Consider the following 25,763-nt stretch of genomic DNA (forward strand, 5'->3'; position numbering starts at 1 on the left):
TGTGTTTTTGTTATTTTTGTGTAAAAAGGGATTAAAGCTAAATGTGACTTTGTTAACAATAATTGAAAGCTGCCAATTGCGCAATTTATTTGTAACGTCAGTGAGCGGTGACGCTAAGCAGACCTGTATAATATTTAAAAAGAAAAAATAAAGTTTAAGCACTTCAGCTTATATGTGCCGTAGGCCCTTTGATTAATTGAAAGTTGGCTTTTACAACTGCCCTCTTGGCTGTCGCACACTCCCACATACAGAGTAAGATAATGAGTCACCCTGCTTGGTGGCAATACAATAAATATATTAATATTGGTATCGAATATAACATATCAAATTTTATAAGTTAATTAATTAAATCTGTGTTTCGTGGGTAGCACATTGAAAATAAAATATAGGTGGGGTGTCTCATCACGGTTCGGTGGCTCACTTCTTGCACTCGGCCCAGGAGTAGCGAAACGTGGCTATCATGCGGTAAAGGCTGCAAATACAAACTTGGTCGTAAAAGCTGATGGCAAAGTTCATTGGACGACACACACACACACACATACACGCTTCCAAATAGACAAACATAATGTCAGCTGAGTCAGCTTACCGATGAGACGGGGCACAGGTGGAGTCAGAAACAAACGAACGGATGAACAACACACAAATCACCACATGAAATACATACATATGTATGTGTACACATATAAATATGTATATACACATCTTTATATATATTATGTATGTATATATGTATATTCGTATATATACATATATATATATTCGAATATATACAATAAATCATTTATTCGTAGGCAGTTCTTGCATAATATAAAATAAATATATGTATATAGTTACAAGTAATTTAAAATACAAAATACAGTTTCATTTTCATAGTTTTTGTTTTTTCTTTTTCTTTTTTTTTTTTTAGTCCCTGACGGCACTTTTCACAAAACATTTAGAAATTGGATGTTGAAATGGATGGATGGGTGGACTGTTTTAAGGATTGCTGAAACAAATGCTTTACAAATAAACAAACAAATTTAAGGCGGATCGCATAATGCTTTATAGATTCATATGAATAGACACTTGATTGTGGATGAGAGGGATGTGGAGGGGGAGGGATGCGGTGAGGGAGAGAGACATATGTAAGGCAACGTAACAACAATGGTGAATAAAAGCGAAAAATACATAAAATAAATACAGAGTAATAGGCAAGTGTCGAGCTGAAAAGCAAAAATAATGAAGTGCTTTATAGGCCTGCTTAGTTATTATTACGAGTTTTGTGTAGACGTGTGTTTGTGAGACTGAGTGTGTGTTTGTGTGTGTGTGTGTGTCTAGTAAGAAAGATCATTCCTTTACATGGTATTGTATGCAGCGGTGTTGAAGCTTTGCTTTGGTAAACTTAGCCTAGTGAGTGGATGGGTCTTTCCATGCTGCGCTAGACGACGATGCTGCACTTGCTGCTGCTGCTGCTGTTCAGATTGTTGCAGGTGAGTTATGGTGTTGTGCTGCTGCAGTTGTAGCTGATTTAGATTGCTGGCAATGTGTCGGGCGGGTGCGGGCGGCGGTCGGTTCTCACTGTAATCGTGTGCTCTGTTTGACAGCGATCGATCGTAGTAGGAGCGCGGGCGTTGTCTGAAACTAGTGACGCTTATGGTGCTGTTGATGGCTGAGCTGGCTGCTGCATTGGCGGCGGTGGCGGTTGTGGTTGTGGTGGCGGTGTTGGTGGTGATTGCTGTTGTGTTGTTGGTGGGTGGCGGCAGTGTTGTGGCTATCGGCGTTGCCGCAACAGGATTGTTACTACAGGAAGTGGTTTGATATTTATGCACTAGACCTTTTACATTACGATCACAAGTTTCGCTTACGCTGGAGTCGGATGAGTTGGCCGATGTGCTCGATGAGGACTTGGCCGCTGATGCAATTGCAACCACATTGTCAACCAACACATGATCGGCATGCTGTGCAACCGGTGATGAGGGCAGTGATTGATGTGTCGCTTTCTTGCTTGGAACAATTGCAGTCACATTCGTAGCGCCGGCAGCTGTGCTGCCAATGCCCGACACACCCACCACGCCCGCTTTGGCTTCAAAGTTCTGCTTGAGTATTTGCACATTGCCCGAAATGCGCTGATCCTCGGCCACAGCAGCATTGTGCGCACGCAACACCACAACCAGGTCAGCTGCAGTATTCTTGTTCTCAATATCGCTGGTGTGCATTAGCTCCTCGCTGTTACAGCGCAACGGTTGGCGCGGGCGAGTGGTACTAGCCGAGGACACACTACGAAACAGATTGGCACACTTCTTCTCACCCGCTACCGCTGTTGCTTCGCCTGTATCCGCTGTCGCTGTATCCAGGTCATCCAGTTCGTTCTCCTGGCAGCGCTTTTTGAGGGAAGTATTTTCTTCCAACTTCTGCTTGGTGCGCTTCACGGTGCCCAGCTGCGATTCGCTGGTATTGCAGTTGCTCGCTGTTGTGCTGCTGCTACTGCGCTTCAGATCCTGGATCTCACCTTCAAAAATGGCTGTGGTGTTGCGGTTGCTGTCGTAGTAGCTGCAGGAACTTGTACGCAGCGGCAAGCTGCTGCGATTGTCACCCGATCCCCAACTGGCATGTCGCGAGGGCAGTTCGCGCTGTCGTGGACCGCGCGTGCGAAGTACGGCACTGGGTGTCACATTGGGCTGTTGCAGCGGTGCGTCGAGGATGATGCCGCCGCTAGGTCCAAACGATTCCGTCCAAGACTGCGTTTTTCGACGTTGACGCTTCTCGCGCTCATCCACCTGTCCCACCGCGGTTGTGAACACGTCCGATGAGCCGGAGTCGCGACGCGAAAACGATGTTTGTGTAATCAGCTTGGATAGTGAAGTCCACACGGGTCCTTGTGACTGTGTTGGTTGCGTATGGGCTGGAGCCTGCGACTGTAGACTGCGACGTGGTGGCTCTTGATGAGCCTCGAGATCATGGACACGTGTACGTACCGACGGCGGAGTATGTTTCTGGATGTGTAACACCTGATTCTGGGTGACGCTATAGTTCTCACCATTGCTTCCCGGATAGAACATATTTTTCGGCTCCTCTGCAACGCTTCGCTCTGGCGTTAAATTCTCCATAGATTGACTCTGCTGTTTTATCACTTCTACTGCACATTGTGTTTTCGGCGATGTGCTACTCGAACGACGCATCATGCGACGCTGCTTTTGTGCGCTGCTGCGACGATAAGGACCATGATCGCTGCTTCCCTGTTGCTCACTGCCCGATTCGCCCATTGATTTCGATTTGGCCTGATTGAGCGCCTGTATGAGTGGCGTTGGTTCACTGCCCGGCAGAAGGCGTGCATCCTTTGTGCTCTTCAAGTTGGTCTCACTCTTGCTACGTTGGAGCTTTTCCTTGTTCTTCATTGCATCCAGCATGCCGCTGTACGTTTCCAGCTGATTAAGAAAATTCTTGTTTGGCTTGATGCAGCTGCGACGCATTTTCACATGCTCCAGGGCACGGTGGAACTCCCATTTGTATGCCTTCATTGCATACGCAATGACCACAGAAGCAGATCGACTTACGCCCATTTTACAGTGCACCAGCACCTTAGAGCCTTCGGCTTTGGCGCGTGTGATGTACCGAAATGTGTCATCCCAGTATTTGAGGAGATTCGTCTTCTCGTCATCATAAACACGCACATTGAAGTACTCAAAGGTGCCCGGAAAGAAGTTATCGATCTCCCGCGTAACATTCAGAATGTGTCGAACACTGCATTAAAGTGTTAAATTGAATAGACATATAAATAATTCGGTTTACCTAATGTACTTACCCATTCTTTTGCAGCTCCTCCAAATTGCTTGCATTCCATTCCGAGCCCAAATAGACGTGGTCAAATATTTCTGTAGGCGCATCCATTTGGCCCAATATACGCAGCATTTCAGCATCTATAAACGATTTGTATTCGCCTAGATCCATATCTAATAAATCCTCTAGGCGACCGCGTATATACTTGGAGGTCACTTCGTCCAAATCCACCGACATCATGATTGCTTTGAGCTTCATTTTAATGACACTTTCAGTTTCCTCCTTGGCGGTTGGTCTGCAAGCCGGACAGATAAATATAGATAAATTAAATATTTTCTTATACATTGATCGGCATTGTAAGCTAGCAACAATTTCCTACTTGTTTCTTATGGCATCTGGTGAGGGCGGGCGTCGGCTCTCGAGCGCATCCATGGCATTCCATTCATTTAAACACGACTGATCTGACTCAATGCGACTTTCGTATATGGATAACCAATCGTGGGATGGTCCGCATGGATAGAAGTTGTTTTCACGAGCCTTTCGAGACACTTTGTGCAGCGTTTGCAGCGCTGACCTATAAAAGCAAGCAGTAAGCCATGTGTCAATGAAATATTTGTGCATTTACAAAAATGTACTTACCACATAGCTTGCACCGATACGGGCTTGAATATGTGGGTCTTCTCGTAGACGGCGACACTAAAGCCGCTGCAATAATTGAATTCGATTAATTACAATAATTAAACTGAATGCCACTCTTCGACACCCACCCGTCGCCATCCAGGTGAATGGTGGTATCCGCGAGTATGGGCACGACTAGGCCGATGGTCGTGCTCTCGTTGCAATCAATGCCCAGCAGGCAGGATTCCTCCATGCCTGAGGTATTCTTGTTGCTGTCGCCGGCGCCACCAGCAGTTGCCGTTTCCCGACCATCCACATCACATTTTAGGCTTTGACGATTGGCGGCGTTACCTGATAAACGCTTTGCCGTTTCATCTTGGACAAGTTGCTGCGTTTTGTGACTATCCACGGATAGCTGGCGTTGCGCAACAGGTGTCCCAGGCGGCGCTGTCGTCGACTTAACAGAATTGTGACGCATGATTTTAGAGCGTCGCTCACTGCTCGCCGCCGTGCGGCAACAGTTGCGCGAGGCGATCACAAGGTAGCGTGTCCGATTCGGATGCTGCGACTCCAGTTTGACAGCCTGCAGGGATAAGTACTTTGTGAGTAATTGATTGTATAATGAATTGATATTTACTGTGCCATACCATTTTCAATGTGTCCTCACGTTCTAGTAAGTAAAACATTGATTGTAAATGCAGCTGTATGTCCGAGTTATTGCTTTGCGTACTATTGGTGGACCGTGTTGAGTCGGTGCTAAGACGTCGCTCTGCATGCTGGGGTATGTCTTTGAGTGCTAGCACCAGAGCGGTGCCCTTGCCAGCAAAATAACATTCGCTCCTTTCCCTTTTGTTGTTACCCTCTTCGTCCTCGGCCTCGCCATCCTGTAAACGATATTCCAAACGTTTATTTTATGCTTATTTCCTCAGTCAATTTCTTTTTCTTCCGCGAATCGCGACTGCTGTAAAGAGTGACTCAGACTCACCCAACGGTGTATACAAAATATAATATCTGATTGTGACATTTATGGAGTTGAGTGAAATTCGTAACCAAACAAACTTGATGATGAATTGCTTTGCAAATCAAAAGAGAAGCAGACGAGAGAGCGAGCAATCGAGCGAGCGTGCGTCGCCACCTACATTGTGGGAAGCTTATGTTTACAATATTGTCTAATAAATACAAATTCCAAGGGCAGGCCGTAACCAAGGTCTTGAGAACAATTTGTTGTTGTTTTTGTTTTTGATTTTTTGGGTGGGGGCGAGGACGTTTTCGTTGGCGCGCTAACGGAACCAGCCAGAAAAATCACAGAGCGACGTTGTCAAAACTACAAATAAGGCAATGCAAAATTTTCAATTTATTGAAAATGGAAGAGAGCGCGCGATGAGGCGACATAGTGTGGCAGCTGCGACGTCGCGAGGTCTGCTCGGATTTGCTTCAGTTACAACAATAAATAAAAAGAACAAGATGTGGGCTATTGAGACTGGCCGATAAGTGAATACCCTATACCCTATTCACGTTGTTTTGTTAAAACAAACATTGCGATAATAGCTGTAAATTCTATATAGAGATAATAACTAACCACATATATAGATACGGTTTTAGTAAGGCACCACAGCTGATAATCTATACAATCGTTTTATTTGTTATTTTATAAATGAACCATTGAATCATTAACAAGCTAAGTAATTATTTCTTTATTAAATTATATAAATAGTCACTATCGATGACTCCTTCGCTCTGCCGTACACTCTTACACAAAATGTTATATCCCATTTGAACCTTTTGCACTGTGTACAGGGTATTATTATAAAAACGAAAACAACAACTATCACATCAAACAACAAACAGATGCGCGAATCGTGGCGCGACTGATGATGATGATGATGACGCTGACAAAACGCCCACAACAGAAACGGTCAGAGAGTAGCGCATGGAGCGACGATAGTGGAGAGAGCCTTTGCATGATATTCGAATTTATCTAAATTGGCCATATGGCTGGACGGGCAGCACACGTATGTATACACAACAAAAGGATCACTGACTAGCACGGAACACGCACAGGAAGCGTTTATAGGCGGTGGCTAAAGAACACAGACGTAAAACCCCCTGAACTCAAATAAGCTCCATTAACAACGCGTAACCAAAACAAAGTAAAATTATAGAGAGTGAGCGAATGTGAGAGAGCATGGGGCCGAGAGCGAAGAAGTGAGTGAGCGGGTGAGTGCTTGATTACAGCACATACACACATACACATACGCGCGCGTACACACAATCAAACAAATGCGTAGCTGGTTGCAGCTGTAAAATTGCACCTTACATAGAAATGGGGCAACTCAAATATTTCGCAGGCCGCCCGTTGCTCCCACTTCCTACTTCACATTAACTGCGCACATACGCACACATATATTTATATATATACAATTTTATTTATATATGTATACATGTATGTGCAACTCACCGAATTCGAGCATGAGCCCGCCACACTAGGTGAACGCTGCACTGTCACTAGAGCCATTGAGTTCTGTTTAAGTCGTTTGTTGTTTCTTCTGCAACGAGTTCGTATCCAAGGCCTTCGTTGTGGCTTATGCTGGTCTTTTTCCTTTGCCTATCCTTTGCTGAGGTTCGTTGGTCTAATGTGCGTGTGTGTCAATGTCTGTATGTTGAGTCAAGTGTTGGGGCGAAAATTCACAAATGCATTTTCATTTTGTCGACGTCGTTTCCTCTCTGTTGTTTTTGCACTCGGCACTTTGTCTTCTCTAACTTAAAATACTAAGATTATGTTGGCGCGTTGCACCAGATTGTAAAAACAGCACACGCCCGTTACAATTTTTGATACTGCACAACGAATACGAATAAATATAATAAATGTTATTACAAAAAGGTTTTCAAAGAGCCAGAGCTATAGGCAGTTTAGCACGACGACGCCATATTTAATTTTATAGTCGATAGCATGCAGTCTGAGTTCTGAAATTTATCGAATACGTGCCAAATTGTAGGTTTTTGCACAGGTTGGCAGCTCTGAAATATTAAAACGGCTGTCGCGGCGAATTAAAGAGGTTGTGGTGCGGCCTAAACAGATGGCGAAATTACTTACGACAGAGATTGAAGGTAAATAAAAATAAAATTGCTGGTGAGCCCTGGCAACAATTTAGGCAAATGTCCGGATTTATTGAGGAAAAATCCTTTATGTTGCCCCGAGTGGCGCTCATAGCATGTGGATGCTTCAGTCCACCAACGCCAATGCATATGCGTTTGTTCGGTAAGCATTTTGTTTACGAGAGCCCGGTGATAATCGATATTGACATTGACAGTGACATTTTATCCTAATTTAAATAGAGATAGCAAGAGATTATTTTGAGCTTCGTGGTACGCATACAGTTGTCGGTGGTATAATATCACCCACACATGACTCATATGGCAAGAAAGGACTGGCTCCAGCGTTGGATCGCTGCGCCATGATAAAGCTGGCTGCTCAATCCTCAAATTGGATTCGTTTGTCCGATTGGGAGGTACATCAGCCACAATGGATGCGCACCAAAGCGGTGCTGCAGTATCATCAGAACTATTTAAACAACTACATCAATTCACCGTACGATGAAGAGCCAAATGAGCTGCTACCGGGCTGGCTGCCACCGGGATTGCGTGAGCGTCGAGATCCCATTCGTCTCAAACTGCTATGCGGAGCTGATTTATTAGAATCTTTTGCTGTGCCCGGCTTGTGGTCCGACGAGGATGTAAGACAATAATAAAATAGTTCACCTAGATCCGATCTAACAATATTTTGTATTAGATTGAAGAAATTGTCGCTAACCATGGATTGGTCGTCATAACCCGATGTGGCTCTAATCCTGAAAAGTTCATATTCGATTCGGATGTTCTAACAAAGTACCAGGTAAGTATAAATAGTAGTAGTATCGAGGAATATTTGTATTTTAAGGTTTATTTCATTTGTAGCAAAACATAACGCTCATTACCAATTGGGTGCCCAATGAGGTGAGCTCCTCTCTCGTGCGTCGTCTTCTAAGTCGCGGAGAATCGGTGAAGTATCTTTTAGATGATTTGGTACTTAACTACATCAAGCGCCAGGGCTTGTATAATGTAAAATCGTAAGTGCGAACGTTCGTTCAGTTAGAAATTAATTCATATTCGTGCACCCACGCTTGAAACTTGATACGTACACTGAAGGGGCTAAGCTAACGCCGCCTGATACATCCAAACACTGCCACCGTAACACTATAAATGCATCACTTCGTCAGAAAATAGCTAGTATGCAATTGCACGCACGACCAACAATTTGTATCTCTCTCTTTTGCAATGACTCCAAACTGAAGGCTGGATACGCCGCCTGAGGGCAGAGAATGACGTTGCACGCACTGCACCTTACTCCGTTTAGATGTAGCACCAAGTTATCTAGAGGCACGGCGGCAACATGAAACCCAACAACTCCACCTCTACGAACGACAATCAGCCAAAAATATTCTCGTGCAGTGGCGCCTCTTTATGGAGTGTGAGTGTGTTTACACAAAAACTTTACAGCCTAAATTTTGCAAAAATTCGATTTACGTAATATCCTACTCTTGCATGTAAATATATATTCACTTTTAATATGTATAAGCATGAGAACATGTATGTACACTTCTTATACGCCTTAGTGATATACAGTTTTCCAGTGTACGTATCAGCGTAGATTGCACCTATGATCTCTAATTGAGAATAATCCATACCAATAATACGCTAAAGATCATCATTGTTGTTGTTGTTATTGTACTGACACGCCTACATTGATAATGGATTTTAGTAAGTATATAACGGATGCAGTGCGTCCAGATCATTTGAATTTCAATCGCTCATACATGGACAATAACGAGAATGCAATCAAACCGGGAAACGAGCAATCGGAGCAGCTAATGGAAGATGAATCGAACAGTCCGCTCAGGCAGCAGACAGCGCGTGTATTTTGCTGCGGCGAGTCGTCGCGCACCAACACCAAGCTGCTGCTGAGTCGCCCTGGTCCCGGCCAGGCGGTGCAGGTTATGACAGTGCAGAGCAAGAACACCATCGATGGCTTGGAGGTGAGTTGTGAAAAGCTAGGGTATCTCAAGAGCTAATACGAATTGCTTCATTTTCAGCAATCGCAGCCCAAGAAACAGAAGATAGCCAAAGTGCAGCAGGTCTAAAAAGCTCGAATACCAAAAACTACGGAGTGATACAGGCTGGATAACTATCCAGGATAACTAGGAATGAACAATGTTTTATTATACTATATGTTTATCAGATATGTACTGGTAAAACGTTAAATATATCCTATTTAGAGGCGTTTGCCATTCGCGTCTATCTTTGGGTCAGTCTAACAAACTGGAAGGCATTGAACTTGCAACGTGCATTGACCTTGCAGCAACAGGGCTTCCCAGCTGCAGCCATCGCTCGCTAGTTGCCATATCGAATGACAAACTCTTGCAAGCTAACTGTGTGCCACTCTCTGGTTCTTGGTGGTGCTTAGAACCACCATCAGTTGCGCGCTTTCAGTCGTCGCGTTTGGTTCGACGTAATTGGCGTGAATGTTTTTCTTTCGGCGTTCGAATGTCAAGCGTGCACCACGTCCGTCGCGTGCTCCGTCCTTTGCACTGCCCAAGCGGCGTACGTCCGTGCTATTGGCGCCCTCGAATCAACATGATCAGCTGCCGTTTCTGAGACGCTCGCGGTTCAGCGCCTTGCCGCACTTCCGCGCTCACGAGAATGAGCCCGAGAGCCTTTCCCTGTTCATTGCCATTCTCTACGTGGTCGACTTGTTTGGCATCTTTCCGTTTCTGACGCTGCCCGCGCTGCTGGTTCGGCTGGGCTACTTTGGAGTGCTGCTCGTTCTCTCCATCATCTTCCTGCAGATATACACATCCTTCCTGCTATCACAATGCTGGACCATGGCCGAGTATCTGGATCCCTCGATACTGCAGAAGCGCAACTATCCCTACGCCGCACTCGCCGAACTGGCCTATGGACCCTGTGTCAGCCTCCTGGTCTCCGTACTACTGGACCTGAGTATCTTTGCCCTGGCCGTGCCCAGCATTGTCATGGCAGCCCAGAACCTGGAGGCTGTTGTCCTACGCATGAGCGCCGGCCTCTATAATTTCTCCTACTGCTACTGGGCCATTATTGTGGGCCTTGTCATCTGTCCACTCATGTGGCTGGGCAGCCCCAAGCACATGCGGTTAGTCCATGTTTTGTGTTTGAAATTAATGTTAGGGAATAATATCTCTGTGATGCGGATAGTGTAACACATCCGGCAATATATGTATGTATATTTATTTATATATATTTCAGAGGCCTGGCCATTACCGCCGTTTGCGTCATGATTATAATTGTTGGCCTGCTTTGGTATTGCCTGCTCGATGCGCCGGCCATTGGAACGCCCTTTGAAGGAGTCTCGATGGGTGCGTAAGTCAAGCCAAATTATATAGGCAAACCTAACTGTAACTTCTATAGATTTAAGATTGTTTACATAAATTCCATAATAATGGAATGTAAACAACTATTACGCATCGCTTAAGTCGGCTTCTTAACTAGTTTTATCTGGTATATAATTTGGTATATTTTGGCTATATTTTTGTCACAGAACTGCCTGGTTTTCTGACCATCCTGAGCAGCTACAGCATTTTGGCCTTCCAGTTCGACATACATCCCGTGCTGCTGACCCTGCAGATAGACATGAAGCGCAAGTCTCAAGTGTCCTGGGCGGCGCTCAGTGGCATTGCCAGTAAGTGGAGCTTGTTCTTATATACTGTGGATGCCGTGAGGCGAGTATATCGATTTCTGTTCAGTCACTTGCAGCGTGGCCATTGTGGGTGCCGGCATAGCTGCCTACAAGTTCGGCTCCATGATCTCGAGTAATCTGCTGCTCTCGCTGCCCACCAGTGTGCCCTTCTTTGTGATGCTCATACTGATGTCGCTGCAGCTGTGCTTCTCGGTGACGGTGGCCAGCTCGGCTATGTTTATGCAGATTGAGAACTTCTTCAAGTTGCCCGAGAGTAAGTCTGCGCCCAGTCTCCAAGAGACCCTATATATAAATATGTGTGTGTGTGTGTGTATTTGTCTTCCTTCTCATTTAGCTCTGTGCTGCAAGCGCATTCTCATTCGGTCCTGTGTGCTGGCTCTGGAGGTGCTCGTGGCGGAGTTTGTGCCCAATTTCGATGCGCTCATGAATGTCATCGGCGGCACCATCACTGGCCCCTTGGTTTTCATACTGCCTCCCCTGCTGTATCGACGCATTCGGCGCATGGAACGCGTACATCAGCGCATTGCCGCCGAGGCCAGCTATGGCAGCCTGCCTCTGGATCTTAACTACGCTCCCGTTGAGCTGGAATTGGAGCCGTTGCTGGTGGCCAAGAAACCGCATTCACCACCGGGCTGCTGGCTGCGTGTGGTCCGAGTGCTGAATCGCTTGGAATGCGACATCTCCTGCACCATGGCCGTCCTAATCTTTGGTGTGCTGGCCACCTTTCTCTCCACCTATCTCAATTTGTTTACCCTGACGGATCTGTTCAAGAACAATTCGCCCTGCCTGAGCAATCTAACGGCGCATTAGTCAAACCCATGCTTCTCCCTCACCCTGAGCTGCGAAGATTAAGATTCAGACATCTCTATAAATATAATCTACAGCTCATCAGAGTTGATGTGCTGAGCATTTGGGTATTCTATTTCCGTCCTTCGATAAGTTCAAAAACCTCAATTACCAATTTCGATGCAATATTCGATTAATTAATATGTTTTTTATAATATAAACTACAAATTTAATAAATTTATTATATTAGATACTAGAAGCATGCCAAGATGTACTACCTTAAATTTGCCCCCCTCTGTGCGTCTCTCTGTGTGAGTGTTTAATTAGTTAAGCTTTATTAAAACATACGTAAAACAACTATTTTTTGGGTAACTGCACAACTGCGCATCATTTATCATGTTTTAGTCGCGTCGCAAATGCTTTGTTTGCCAAACTGTTGAAAAACAAAAAGTAATAATAATAAGAAAAAGGAGTTAAAAATAAACAATTGGCCTGAATTGGGGAGAGTACTCGATTAGCAGATACCCTGTACACAGCAAGAATCTACTGTCTCTGCCTCTGTCTCTGATGTCCAATGTATCGATCTAAATCCAACTTAAGGAAACATAAATAACGGGTAATTTGTGAGAGTCCATAATCTAAATTTGTAATCTTCAGAAGTGGGGAACAAGGCAGTTTTAGTTTTAGCTAAGGCCATTATTTATGGTATCCAAAATTTGTTGTCCAATTTGATTATACCCTATGGCTGGCCGTACAGGGTATATTGAAAATCGTACACTGTTCGCTTTGCAGTAATTTGAGACCAGTTCCAGTTCCAGCTACTACGAACATGCTATGTATGAAAGTAAGCCCCGCTTTATGGAAACAGTCGTAAGCTGATAAGGCATATGGCAGCTATCTTCGGGTTATGATTCTGGCCTAAGCACAATCGCTGAGCTCAGTGTTTAAATTTAAACACAGCTGCGTTGATGCTGATGTTGATGTGTAAAGATTCTTCTTCCACATAAGATTTTTCTGCCTGCCTAGACCCCCACCCCTCGCCACTCGGCTCCACACCTGCCCGGTGCTAGGCCAGCGCCTGTGCCTGGGTCTTATAAATAAATTTAATTTATTCTTTGGCTGATGTTTAGCTCCATGCATAACGTTTTTTATTTTTTTTATTTGCGTATTTGTATACAATTTTGTTATTTCTATTTTTTTTTTTTCTTTATTTTTCACCTAGCATTCATTTCCGTCTTCAATAATACGTTTTTAACCATGTTAAAGATGACTCAAGCGTCTGTCTAGATAACCCATGCAAAAGCCACAACAGCAAAAACAACACAAATAATCAAATCTTATAAGTAATATTTTTAATGTGATTATTTATGAAAATTAATACTCATTGTTCATTGATAGCGACGTTGTCGACACGTCATCAGCCGCAACAATTTTAATGTGCCAACTCGTCCCTTACAGCGCACACACTCACACACTTACACACTTACTGGCGCACTCACACACACCTGTTGCTGTGGCACTTTTATTAGCTCGTTATTTTTATTCAGTTTTTACTGTGGTTGCTGGAATTCACAGCTCAAGTACACACAAAAGCCCACTGAACTCCACTGCCGTTCTACGCACCCTTTTTTTTTATTTTTTAATTACGTCGAACTTTGGGTTTACATGCGAGTATTTCCCTATTTTTTATGTGATTTGGCATACTCTTATGGAGAGCATTGTGATTCTGCCAGGCAGAGTGTAATGTGACTATAATGATATGATATTGTATTATTTAACGTGTTTATATTTTTCTATTCATAACTACCGAATTGTTTGGTATACTTTGTAATAACTTTAGAGTTTAGATTAAGAACTAGGCCTTTTCTAAATATAACTTTTAGATCAGATTATTAGCTATTCATTCATGAATTTTTATATAGTGTTGTCATATATTATAATATACGCAAGTATAATACGTATTAAGCAGGTTTTTTTTATTGAAATTCTTAACATAACACGAATTTATGATATGCGTAATCTTATCAGCATTCGATTTCTATATTGAATACTACAGCAAAGTTTTTTGTGTTTTATGAAAAGTTTATCAGACTTTCTAATCTAAGCAATTACGAGTTTTTAAAAATTCTGCTAAACTTCTATTTTATAGACCAACATAGAGGCATTGAAAAGCTCTTCTAGGCTTTTAGGGTATATGGCTGTCGACTAGCAAATAACGCAGTTAATTCTATTTATTTTTTGTTTCTTGTTTTTATTTTTTTGTTCAGCTCAACTGAGACGCAGGTTCCAATGCGTCAACCCAAACTGCAGAAGGTCTCGTTTGGCACGAACTCTATGTTTGCCCATGGATGCTGTACATCTCGTAGATGAGTCACGCTCGTGGCTAGTCCAGGCAGAGTTGCTGCCGCAGCTGGATGGAGCGGAACTGCCGCCGGGTGGCAAGCTTTGTGGCAGCAAGTGCAACATAAATCGTGCTAATTGATTATATCGTAAAGCGTTTGACAAGCGTTTTCTTCAATTTACACAAAACATGCATAATTAATAGTTATTAACTTTTATTACTTATTCAAATACGTAGAAAATACAAAAATTATTCAAAGAGCTTACTGATTAGCCTCGTCGAGCCATTCTTATTTACATACTTATTTCTGATGAGTTGAGGATTTATTTAAATATGCACATATACATACATATATATCTATATGAAATATTGTTTTAGCCATAGACAAAATATTCAAACATACTTTGCAAGAGCCTCATAGAGAATTAAGAAATAATTATTGCTATGAAAAACACGTCAAGGTCGATAATGATTAGATTTTTTCAATTTATTTTCAATATCGTCCCACTATGTGAATATTCTGGAAATTATTGAGACTGAAAATCAAAAACCTTTAGAATTTCTTTATTCAATTGAAAGAAAACTTTCATCGACTCCTTTTATATATATATATATTGGGTCAATTTGAAATAGAGTTTTATACTACTTTGTATTGAGCGTAATCATGGGTTTGGCCTGTCAAATACATGCATAGGTAAAGACATATTGCTCAGCTATATTCAATGCTGTTCGATTTCTTCACACGACTGATTGGATTTGAACGTGGTCATCAGATCAGCTGAGTTGGTGCCTGGGGGCGCTCTCGTTGCTGTCAAAGACTGATTACACGGTGGCAATTTTCAAGTGCTCGCCACAAAGGCTTAACCCAGAAATTAATGATATTTAAATTGCCAGTTCCTTTTGCCAATACCACAATAAAGCTGCTCTCGTGTGTGTGTGTGTGTGTGTGTGTGTAACAAAAGGCAATTGGTCTCTGGCGAGGTTTAGCTGAAATTTCACTTTTCATTTCCTATTGACCTCGATTCATTGGCGCACTTCTTTCTAATTTCGCTGAGCATGCTTCTTCAGTTCGCTTTTCAAGTGCCCCGCAGTTCTTCAACAGTTTTTCTATGCGATTCTATTTTATTTCTATTTCGCTCAGTTTTGCTAATCGAATTCGGCATCCATCGATCGATCTGTAATGTCTTTCGAAATAGCATTTATGCGCCAAACTCTGGCTGCTTTCTGCATCGATTGAATGCTCATTAGGCACATTCACACGTGCAGGCTGACCGAGATCTGCTCGCCCTGGTACTTGAAGCCCGGGAATCTATCGCGCGATGATGACTTTTTGATTTCGTTTGTCTTGGCGCACAGAATCCGCGCACAAAGTGCTTTTGCCGATTACCCAGTTTGCCACTCTATATATAGACCACAGCTCTTTTCTATGGGATATTGCTGCCGAACTGCCGAATATTGTAGTACGGCTTTTTGCATACACCTATATGATTTGGTTGTCTCCCACAGCCCGGAGCAGTCGCTATTCACGGAATGCCTTTTGTTCCACGCTGTGGTGGGCACTTCAGCATAATTGCCCCCCCGTCCTTGGGGCATGGCTACCAGCTTGGCCCATTTAGCAGAAGGTATACACAGCTCTATACGCATTGGCACATACATAATAATAAATGAACTAACTAATGTATTGGGGCGTTAATAATATTGTTTATAAATAAATCGATGACGCTAGCTGTGATTAACTATCAGACAATACAAATTGTTTGCTAATAGTTAGACTTGGTATGGCCAGTGTCTGAGAGATTCGCATCGCATCGCATTATTCACAGCAATTACAATATTCGGCGAGGCGCTCAAAACGTGAGCTATAGAGGCAATAAAAACAACAACAGCAATCGAGATGCTCAGATGCTCAGATGCTCAATAATAATAAGCAAATAAATATAATTACAGACCCGTTCGATAGCTAAATGCACAGTCAAGGACGTTGAAGGCCATTCAACGGTGCTTTTTGCTTTTTGGGGGTTGAGGTCGTCCTCCCCCTCCGCCGACACCGCCGACTCCGCCGACTCCTCCTCCTCCACAGTTTACCCACAGCAACCCGTTACGTCTGCCCATGGAGCATGCTAATCGAGACGGAGCAGCAGCAGCATTAAGCCAATAGATTGATGCTGGTCCATAAATTTGCTCCGGGCCAGCGAAAGGGGGCGGCAGCCACAGACACAGCAGCTGCAAGGCCGCACGGCCAAACTGTAAATAGCCTACAGCTCATTACCATTAGCCGTTGGATGCGGCTTCCAGTTGCTGGCTTCTAGCTGCTGGCTGCTGGCTTCTAGCTGCTGGCTGCAGTGCCGCATCGTTTAGTTTATTGTCTAAAAATAAACGTCCAGACTAAGCCACTGTACGAGCCTGAGCCTTGTCTTCCTGCTCCATGTAGCAATTTTTCTTCTTCTTTTTTTTTATTATTATTAATTAGCACAGCTCATTGGCTTGGCCAGAAATCTGAGTGGAATGCTGAGTACGTGCGGTGGTGCAGTGGTGCGGTGGTACACAGGTTAAGGCCGTACAACATATGGCATTTATGCTATAGAGCATATATAGCATGGGGTGTTGGCGCTTTGGCGCCTCTCATCAAGGGGCCCAGACAGCGTTTGGACAAAGCCTTGTTGGCCAATTAATTGCCAATAGCTTCGCCTTGCCAAAGACAGTCAACGCAACCGGGCAGAAAACTTTTAATGGCAACACTTAGGTGCTGCTATAAATAAAACTACCTTTGCATGGTTTAGTCCGGCTTCTAGTTTGTACCTCATTTTCATTGTCAATCCTTCTGTGTGTTCTAAAATCAAGAATTTCCCCCCTGCTCATTAAAAGCAATGAACGCCGGACCGAAGCGGACCGATGCTGAATGTTTTTATTGATGCAATCAAAATGTGGGAATTGCCTGGAAAAAAAAGGAAAACAACAAAAAGGAATCGGAAAAAGAATACACAGCAAAGAAGCTCTTTCGAAATGCAGCCAATGGCAATGGATCTTCTTGTGACTCGTTACGCATATAACGTCCATCAAGGAATGGGCAAAAAGCCCAAATGCTATGCTAGTGCCATCTAGTGTCTTTATGTGGCCAGGACTCATAAAACCGTAAGTTCTTACCTCTCTCGGCTATTGCTTTTAATGATGTTGATGATGGAGAAGGCAGGAAATGCCTATTCTTTGGCAAAAGTGCTCAAAGTCATCGCAGCCAAGAAGCCTAAGTAAGCTCTAGAAGCTAGATTTTTTAGCTCTTGTTAGAAATTAATAAAGGTAATTTTAAGTATTATTATTATTATGAGGGAAAAGAAAGAAAGAGAAAGGGGTAGAGAGATAAATAGCGGGTGAGTGAAAGAAAACTAAGAGAGTAAGACAAAAGGATATTGCTAACGAAATTCAGAGAGAGAGAGAGAGAGAGAGAGAGAGAGATGGACAGAGAGAGAGAGAGAGCGAGAGAGAGAGAGAGAGAGAGAGAGAGAGAGAGAGAGAGAGAGAGAGAGAGAGGGAGACAGAAAGAGAAAGAGAGAAAGCAAAATCTATATATATATACAGATCCATGATGTGGAGTAAATGTATAAGTTGTTAGACAGAGAAAGATTGAGATAGGGAAAATACAACGCATCAAGTAAATGTAAATGGCTCACTCTGAGTAAATATACAAAAATGGATGTGGAAAGAGTATGCCTCCCACCTATATATATAGCTATTATATACTTAAAGGTATACGACCGTAAGCTCTAAGCATTAAACTAACGAAGTTATAAACCAAGAGACCAGCACACAGTTGATTATATACCACTGAAACTATTCCGGTTGAGGTTGAGCTAAAACTCTGAATTATTGTCGCTCGTTTCATCAATGATTTATATAAGATGGCTCTCAAGATGTGGGTACACAGCAGCTGCCGGTGCAAATCCGCGGTGGTCTGAGAACAAAGCGAAAGAATACCTAGGAATGGAATAGAACACTTTGGCAACTTAACTACCCCAGCACTTTATGTAGTTGCTTGAATAAAACTATAAACGCTCTTCTAGGGAGTTCTCCAAATTAAGCTCGCTTATTCATAACATTTATAGCTAGCTGGCCAGTGGCCGCGCCGTCTGTCTGTCTGTCTGTCTGCCTGTCGGCCGGACGGCTGGCGATCGCATGCTGATGATTAGATAAAAACGCCGTCGTACGGTGATCGCGACGAACGCAACAGGCCCGAACCCAAAGTGCCCGCCCGGCCCAGACCCAGAGACGACACGCAACAACTGAACTGCTGTCGGAGTTCACTTTTCTCAGCACTGAAGTATTATAATTAAAAGTAAAAAGACACTCCCGACAAACGGTCTCAGCCGCCTCGGAATTAGAATTAGAATTAGAATTATGTTTCCTTAATGAGTGCCACCAGCTGCCGCTGCCGCTGCCGCTGCCGCTGCCACTGCCGCTGCCACTGCTGCTGCTAAACATCATTCGATATGAGCGAAAGGTTCACTGAACTGCGCACCCGGCTTTGGGGCACTTTCCCAACTCAATGCAAAAATACAAAACAGCAACAACAACAACAAAAAAGACTACAAAAAATTAAATAACAAAAAAATAGAAAAAGACACTCAACGCAGCCGCCTTTAACTGTAAATATATTTAAAGATTTTGTTTTTCCCTGGGTATTTCGGATCGACTAGGGCTTGGTTCTGTTGGCCATTTATGAAATTTGCATAAATTTGGATTTTGCATTCGAGAAAAAACGCTGTGCGAATTTGGATCTCTGTGCTCGAGTGTTTACATAACACTACACTCGATATTCCATGAATGAATCTGAACCGTAAAGCAAATAGCTACGGGTTTTGCGATGCCGCTAGCCAAACACACACACACGCACACATATAACAATTTGCATCAGTTTCGACAAGCCAAATTAATCAAATGCCCCAGGTTGTTGCCAAGTGACAGGCAGAGTGAGTGAGTGAGCGAGGGAGAGGGAGAGAGAGGAAGGGAGATAGGGAGTGATGTAGAGATCCACAGTGAGACTGTGTGCCCCACTGTGCCCCACGGTAGCTTAGCCGAGTTTACGCCCAATTACTCAAAGTGCTGGAAGGCCTTCTAAGGGTTATCCATGTCGGGTCTGACATATTTACTCAACAAACCAGCCTCAAGCGTCGCTCCATAGAGTTCTACAAGTTTGTTCTAATCAAAACTTTTCAACCATTTGGGGCGTCTGCCTGCGTATATGTATGAGAGTGAGTGAGTGAGAGTACGTGTGTGTGTGTGTGTGTGTGTTTGTGTGTGCCAAATGCCCAAATAGCTTCGTGAATTACTTGGAGGCGCCATAAATCAGCCAAGTGGCTAGGAATCTGGCAAGCGGCGACTGCCAGCTGTAATTGTCGCATTAGAAACGCCAGCAAAACGCGCGAATAAATCAACACCTACGCGAGATCGTAAGAGCTGCGCTGGGACGAGGGGCGAGGGGCGTGGCGGTGTGGGTGTGTGGAACGTGGACAGGCACTACCGTTTTACAATTTAACGCGGCTCGCAGTCATTTGGCAGGCAAGCAAAACGAGCATAAATGCCAAAGTGGTCACGCCTCTTTTCATTTTGGCATAATTTGTCGCCCATTTGCCACAGTCTCGTAAATTTCGTATGGCGCTGCGCGTGCGCAAATGTCGGCCGAAAAAAAAACAACAACAACAAACAAGCAAACAAACGCAGTAGCTGTGCGCGTCACGTAGCAATGGATCAGGAGGTATTCTAGCCATAGTTGCAATAGAATTGCACTTCCGTCTTCCGGCTTGACACGACATGAACTTCACACTCTCACACACACTCACGCACATACAGAGTTAGCATCAAGGAAGCAATTAGCCGCTGGAGCAACCACAACAAAAGCCACAAGCCGTTTGCGCTGATCATCTTTGGACTTTAGCTTTGAATTGAACGGACGGACGGACGGACGGACATACGGAGGGTCGGTCGGTCGGTCGGCTAAATAAACCCGGCTCAATGCAAAACAAATACGGGGTAAGTGTGTTTAACAGTTAAAAAATATGAAGAAAAAACAAATCATGTTTGAGGCAAATTGATTCGACAAGTATTTAAGTTTAATTGAATTTGACGATAGTTTTTCGGCAAAACGCTCCAAGGCTGCTGATCTCCAGCTTCACAACATAATCATCGTCAGTTTGCGCACGACTTTACTCACACACTCACACACATACACACATACTCATGCAATTAGTCAGAAATAATATTTTGTATATGCGATTATTGGCAATCTAGGAAATCTGCTTTGGCATCAGCGGCCTTAGAATTCGGTCTGGTCTCTATGCAAGAAATCCAAGATTGGGTTAGTTGCCCATGCAAGAGCTTTGGCTTTTAACCTGGCCAATAGCACGGCTGCTGCGGCTAAGGCGCTTTTCGATATTTCCGTTCGCCAGACGCCATTAGAATCCGCTTTAGTGATTCCCTCAAAGATTACACGATGCTCGAGTGGCATTAAGTTGTCAAGTGTGGGGTGTGCGCATGGAGCATGTTAGTTTTTCGATACCTCTTGTTTATTATTATTTATAATACTTGGACTTTTATAAGCATTGATAGACTGATTGATGCGCACTTCGACTTCAAGTAGATATTGATAGATACTAGTACTTCAGGTAAGAGGGTGTACTTTTTCACTCTCAGAGAAGATTTAAACATGTCTACTCCAATTAGATGATGAACTGTTCTTATTGGAATTGATATTTAGAATCTGGCTAATTATTTAAAGAATCTTAGCTAATGATGCCATTATATCTTAAGTTTGTTGTATTATATTTCATCTGTTGTTATTAAATAAATATTATATTTCATCATTTCTCATCAGAGTCACTCGAAAGCGCACAGAGATTTCTTCTAGACTTACCTAGGGCAATTTTTTGATGTATTCTTTTATAATTTGTGCTTTTTCTCTGTCTCTGGCTTTTTTTTTGTTATTAATATGAGTAAGAGTTGTTTGGCTGATGATTTAGGGTTCTAAGTTCGCCAAATCCAAAGCAAACCAGTTTTTCATTTGTAACTTATTTTCGTTTGTTTCACATCGCCATTTTTGTCTTTTTTTCCAACATTTTTTTGTTTGTTTGCTGGTATCTGCCCCATGGATGGATGGCGTGTGTTCTCTGTGTGTTTTTCTCTTTCGTTAAGGTCTATTTCAAGGTTCAACGGCCGCATCAAATGCCAGCGCTTACTTAATGGATGTGTTGGAGCTCTTCTTCGAGCTCGGCCAGCGCTGATCTCCTTTGAATGCCACAGAACGATGTCTGCTGTTGTCTCATTAAAAGCTTAAACGATTCAAACAAACCCAGGCTCTGATGCAATTTGGCTCTTGTGGCAACGGCAACGGCAGCGTCATCGCCAAATGAGTGTACAAAAACTGGAAATGCTTTCTAAAACTCCAAATTCGTATCTGAACACGAGTCCGATTCCCCATCCGAATACACAAATCCAAATTCATTTCAAGTGCAGCTGTCAAACGCTGCGGCGTCTCTTCCCCAGTGTCAGGGCCATTGTCGTGGCCACAGAAAGTCAACAGCATTTGACAGCTGCTAATTGGCCAACACGTCGGCCAAGCCGTCGTGGCGACACCCACACATTCCGGTGGGGCGGGCGGTGGTGTCGGCTCGCAGTGCTCACGCCTCTCTAGCCAGCGATGCCCCATTCATATTTACGGCTTATTAATGACTTTTCTATTGACATGATTTTTACGCACGCAGCCAAAGTTAACATTTGTTTACAATATATTTCACCTTCTTCCTCTTCCTCTTCTCTTCTGCTGTATTGTCGGCCACCGTGTCCGTGTCTGGCCCTGCCCTTTGGGCACATTTTGCGGCTGTCAAGGCCAATTGCATTAATTTCATAATTTCATAATAATGTCGAACAATTATTTGAATTGGAGCCATACGCCTGCATTGTCTTTGGAGCTATGAATTTGGAGTTTATGAATTCTGCTCACGTCTCGCCGTTTGGGTTTTTTTCTTTCGGTTGTTTGTTGTTGTTTTTGGTACTCAAAATAGAAATAGATTGGGACGGCGCTGCTGCCATTCACTTTTCACCTAGTGAAGCGCGATTTGGCCACTCATAAAATCGAATACATTCCCGGCTAGTTTGCAGTTTTTTTCCTCTACTTTTTCCACGTTGAGTGAGTGTATGGGTTTATTCTTCTTCTTCGATTTTGAAAAGTTCTCCAGCAATTGTAACGGTACTTTTGTTACCATGCGCCGGGCAATTTGTTATTTTGTATGTATTTGCTCTAATTTGTATGTCCACAGGCAAGGCGAAGACGGCGGGCGGGGGGCCCACGCGGGGCAACCACGAGGCAGCCGGCACAGCTGACATTTTTGCTTGCGCACAAAGCAAATACCAAACTGTGCCTAGCATGGCTAATTAGAACTCGGCTAAGCGTGTGCGGAGTCACATACATAGCGCTAGAGCTACAGCTACAGCTACAGCTAAAGCTGTAGGTACAGATAGAGATACAAACACTGATACAGATACAGATACAGATAAGTATCTAGCTTTGACCCACGCAGAAAGATACAATGTGCTGGGTTCATTGTTTTTGGCTTTGTTTTGTGTTTTAGTTTTCTTAACTGTTGCGAATCTATTTGCGAATTTCACAGCTTGACAACATTTGTCCTCTGCCCATTTGTCGGCGCTCTTAAGATGGCAGACACGTTGTCATCGACGCGTCGGTGGCGTTGGCGTCAAATGCTTTTGTTAAGCCAATTTTGTGAATTGTCTGCTTGGCTGGCCCATATGTAGGCCACCTGAACGCTGCACTCTGGAGCTGGGAACGGGCGATGGGCATGGGAACGGGGACGAGCATCGTGGCTGGCAGCACCTGGCGACTTAATTAACCCAGCCCAGTCACATAAACGGATGCGTCTCGTGGTCAGTTGAACTGAAAAGTGCATCAGCATCAGTCTTAATGGAAATCCCGCACAGCCACACAGCCACACGCTGCCGGCTGACTGACGTAGACGAATTGCCAGCCACGGAGGGGGCGTAACGACCATTCCAAAGTAATTAAAAACGCACAGTTTTATTAGCCCAGCGGCCTCGCGAGACTAGAGACTGTAAATCAGTTTATCTATATATAGTAAATTGCATGTATGCTTCGATTGTTATAAAACTTTTATTGCAAAACATCATCAGCAGGATAACCGAAAAAAAACGAGCGAGCCCTTCAAGCTTCCCAGAGTTTACAAGCTCAAGCTCAGCTTGCCAAAAGACCAAGGACAAATCTATAATAAAAAACTCTGCAAAGTGCATATATACGTATGCACATATATGTATATATTTGTTGTTTAGTGAATTATAAAGCCATACATGACATCAGTTCTCAGTTTATTGCGCTGTTCAATTTTGGCAAAGAACTTGTCTAGCCATTATTCTTAGATAGCTGATTTACCATCTGCACATCTGCATAACTCGAATGCTTTGTGTTGTTGTCATTAAAACGATTAAATGGCTAAATTATAATCAGCTGCATCTCCTTTCTACGACCACTTTCGAAAATTCTCTTTGGCTTAATCGATGGCTGTGGCCATTCGAAAGAACTGTCCAATAATGTTGCTTTCTTTGTCTCAAGTAAGTTATTAAAGCGTAATTAATAGCATTTTAAATTAATTAATTCTGCATATTTATTAAACAATTAATGAAGTTCGCAGAGCATTCGCCGTCATTAGTGCGAAGTAGAAGCAAAAACAATAAAACAACAACAACAACAACTGTATAAAAGTATTCAAAACTCATAATCCACAGCCAGAGAATGCTGTTGCTCATTGAGCTCCAAAATTGGCGTGCGTTGAAAGTTATTTCTGATTGATGACAAAATATTAAAATATAAGAAATTAATGAATTCCTTGTAAGCTAACAACAAGACAAAGAGACAACAAAAAGAAAACAGACAAAAATGAACGCACACAGAAATATGAGTATGAAACAAACAACAAAAAGCCGAACACTAAATCGTTTCTTGGACTTTCAGAACCTGTCACTTTATCCAAATACTTATGAGATATATGTGCTTATTTGTTTTCCCAAAATGTTTCTCTAATTATTATTATGTAAAATTTGGTATTATTTTTGGCGCTTCGTTTGTTCGTTTGAAGCGATTAAGACTGCCTTGACAGGGAATTTGCATAGGAAACTAGTTGGCGCAGCTTAGACAGAATGACTAGAACGTTGCGTGAGTCAGCAGCATCTGTGTGCTACAATATTATACTTATCTCCCAGCTGCCCGCCTCCCCTCCCATCAATCTATTTATATACAGATTACGAAATATATTTGCATTACAAAACAGCTTACTGGCAGGGGACATGTATATTAGTGCCGTTCAAACGACATTTCTGGATCACCACGCCCCAAAGTCGTTGACTTGAGTGATGACCCCTGGCCAGCCCATTCTCCTATTAGAGAACCGTTAGCATGTATGATGCTTATCCGCGCAGCAGGGCTAACGACCTGCGAAAGGTTGCCAAATGCCAGCATTTAATAGTCGTTCACTCGCTAACTCGCAAGTATATATGCTAAAGTGTTGTATTTATGAAACATTTGCATCACCACTGAGTCACAACTAAATGGAAATTACGCCCGGCCTAGGCAAAGATATGCGGCAAGTTTGTGTTCTAAGTCTTTTGATTCAGCACGCAGATTTTACAGCATTTTCAACACTAAACACCCCAAAAAGCGCCATCAAACAGCAGCTAGTGGCAATAAAATTGAATTTATAACTAACAGCAACAATTAAGTAACTCTGTGATATATGTCAGCAACAACAACTACAACAGCAGCAGCAGCAGCAGCAGCAACAACAATCGCCAGTTTTTCGGGTTTAATGAACTGCGTGCCAACCAGCAGCAACAGCAACAGCATCGGCTGCTGCTGCTTCTATTAATTAATGCATAACGTTGCCGACCAAAACAAGCATTAAACATATGCACAACATTGCCAGCATTGATAAGACTCACAAATTAAATGGCTGCTCTGACCACAACAGCCTGTATCAGGTGCCACTGGCTGCCAAGCGATTCACATGCTAATCGCGTGAAATTCGTGCGTAAGAAAAAAATTTATATTTAGCTTTTATAGATTCCGTAGAGGTTTATCGATGTGCGTTTGTGCTGGGCAAAATCTGCTAAATGGTTGCGCATCTCGGATTAAGTTTTCCATTTGAATATCATTCGATTGAGATAAATTAGCCAGCCAGCTAGACAGATAGCCAGCCCATACCCGGCTCACACACCAAACCAAACAACAACAAAGCGCGAGTTTTTGCTCCGTCTATTGTTTGACGTGAAAGCTTTTTCATCGACCACATTCAAAAGCCTCTCTTTTTTAGAAAGAAACAAAATTCTTTCTTTTTTATTTATATTTTTCTCTTCTTATTCCTTTTTTCTTACTTCTTAGCGTTGTTTTGTCAGCTAGAATTGGGCGCATGCGTCGGAACAATTGCA

At 43.2% G+C, this 25,763-nt stretch overlaps 3 protein-coding genes and 1 long non-coding RNA gene across 7 annotated transcripts; 2 read left to right on the forward strand and 2 right to left on the reverse strand.

The window, feature by feature from the left end:
- Positions 1–274: 274 nt before the first annotated feature.
- ssh (Protein phosphatase Slingshot) lies at positions 275–7,302 on the reverse strand. Of its 4 annotated transcripts, none has more exons than XM_089265637.1 (8): positions 6,833–7,302; positions 5,022–5,258; positions 4,524–4,957; positions 4,396–4,461; positions 4,136–4,330; positions 3,782–4,051; positions 1,845–3,720; positions 275–472 (listed from the first exon to the last, which is right to left on the reverse strand). In XM_089265637.1, the coding sequence occupies exons 1-8, from the start codon at positions 6,887–6,889 to the stop codon at positions 338–340; spliced, it is 3,270 nt and encodes a 1,089-aa protein (XP_089121763.1). In that variant the 5' UTR covers positions 6,890–7,302; the 3' UTR covers positions 275–337. The 4 variants fall into 4 exon arrangements, with proteins under 4 accessions (XP_089121763.1, XP_017965833.1, XP_017965840.1 ...); XM_018110344.3 differs by having other exon boundaries at positions 1,339–3,720; XM_018110351.3 differs by lacking the exon at positions 6,833–7,302 and adding an exon at positions 5,360–5,516 and having other exon boundaries at positions 1,339–3,720.
- A 68-nt stretch (positions 7,303–7,370) lies between these two features.
- Positions 7,371–9,693, forward strand: Nmnat (nicotinamide mononucleotide adenylyltransferase). Its single transcript, XM_018110502.3, has 6 exons — positions 7,371–7,633; positions 7,711–8,108; positions 8,165–8,266; positions 8,329–8,480; positions 9,173–9,446; positions 9,504–9,693. The coding sequence occupies exons 1-6, from the start codon at positions 7,531–7,533 to the stop codon at positions 9,549–9,551; spliced, it is 1,077 nt and encodes a 358-aa protein (XP_017965991.1). The 5' UTR covers positions 7,371–7,530; the 3' UTR covers positions 9,552–9,693.
- Positions 9,694–9,829: 136 nt separating this feature from the next.
- On the forward strand, positions 9,830–12,191 carry mah (solute carrier family member mahogany). The gene is made up of 5 exons (XM_018110418.3): positions 9,830–10,579; positions 10,693–10,802; positions 10,985–11,125; positions 11,190–11,396; positions 11,478–12,191. The coding sequence occupies exons 1-5, from the start codon at positions 9,933–9,935 to the stop codon at positions 11,951–11,953; spliced, it is 1,581 nt and encodes a 526-aa protein (XP_017965907.1). The 5' UTR covers positions 9,830–9,932; the 3' UTR covers positions 11,954–12,191.
- Positions 12,192–16,658: 4,467 nt separating this feature from the next.
- On the reverse strand, positions 16,659–19,143 carry LOC149092112 (uncharacterized). The gene is made up of 3 exons (XR_016197678.1): positions 18,277–19,143; positions 18,074–18,216; positions 16,659–17,205 (listed from the first exon to the last, which is right to left on the reverse strand). It is a non-coding gene; the product is annotated as an uncharacterized LOC149092112 (long non-coding RNA).
- Positions 19,144–25,763: the final 6,620 nt, after the last annotated feature.

The sequence above is a fragment of the Drosophila navojoa genome, chromosome 2, assembly GCF_054131105.1.
Source record: "Drosophila navojoa isolate 15081-1374.11 chromosome 2, UAZ_NAV_1.0, whole genome shotgun sequence".
Taxonomy (NCBI): Eukaryota; Metazoa; Arthropoda; class Insecta; order Diptera; family Drosophilidae; genus Drosophila; species Drosophila navojoa.

What these genes read in the sequence shown, in the direction of transcription:
- ssh (XM_018110344.3), bottom strand. Translation starts at nt 6,889, where the DNA reads ATGGCTCTAGTGACAGTGCAGCGTTCACCTAGTGTGGCGGGCTCATGC. An exon ending in ATTCACCTGGATGGCGACGG is followed by an intron (nt 4,462 to 4,523) that starts GTGGGTGTCGAA and finishes CAATTATTGCAG; the next exon opens with CGGCTTTAGTGTCGCCGTCT. An exon ending in CCAGATGCCATAAGAAACAA is followed by an intron (nt 4,052 to 4,135) that starts GTAGGAAATTGT and finishes TCCGGCTTGCAG; the next exon opens with ACCAACCGCCAAGGAGGAAA.
- Nmnat (XM_018110502.3), top strand. Translation starts at nt 7,531, where the DNA reads ATGTCCGGATTTATTGAGGAAAAATCCTTTATGTTGCCCCGAGTGGCG. An exon ending in GCTTGTGGTCCGACGAGGAT is followed by an intron (nt 8,109 to 8,164) that starts GTAAGACAATAA and finishes ATTTTGTATTAG; the next exon opens with ATTGAAGAAATTGTCGCTAA. An exon ending in ACACCATCGATGGCTTGGAG is followed by an intron (nt 9,447 to 9,503) that starts GTGAGTTGTGAA and finishes CTTCATTTTCAG; the next exon opens with CAATCGCAGCCCAAGAAACA.
- mah (XM_018110418.3), top strand. Translation starts at nt 9,933, where the DNA reads ATGTTTTTCTTTCGGCGTTCGAATGTCAAGCGTGCACCACGTCCGTCG. An exon ending in CTTTGAAGGAGTCTCGATGG is followed by an intron (nt 10,803 to 10,984) that starts GTGCGTAAGTCA and finishes TTTTTGTCACAG; the next exon opens with AACTGCCTGGTTTTCTGACC. An exon ending in GGCGCTCAGTGGCATTGCCA is followed by an intron (nt 11,126 to 11,189) that starts GTAAGTGGAGCT and finishes ATTTCTGTTCAG; the next exon opens with TCACTTGCAGCGTGGCCATT.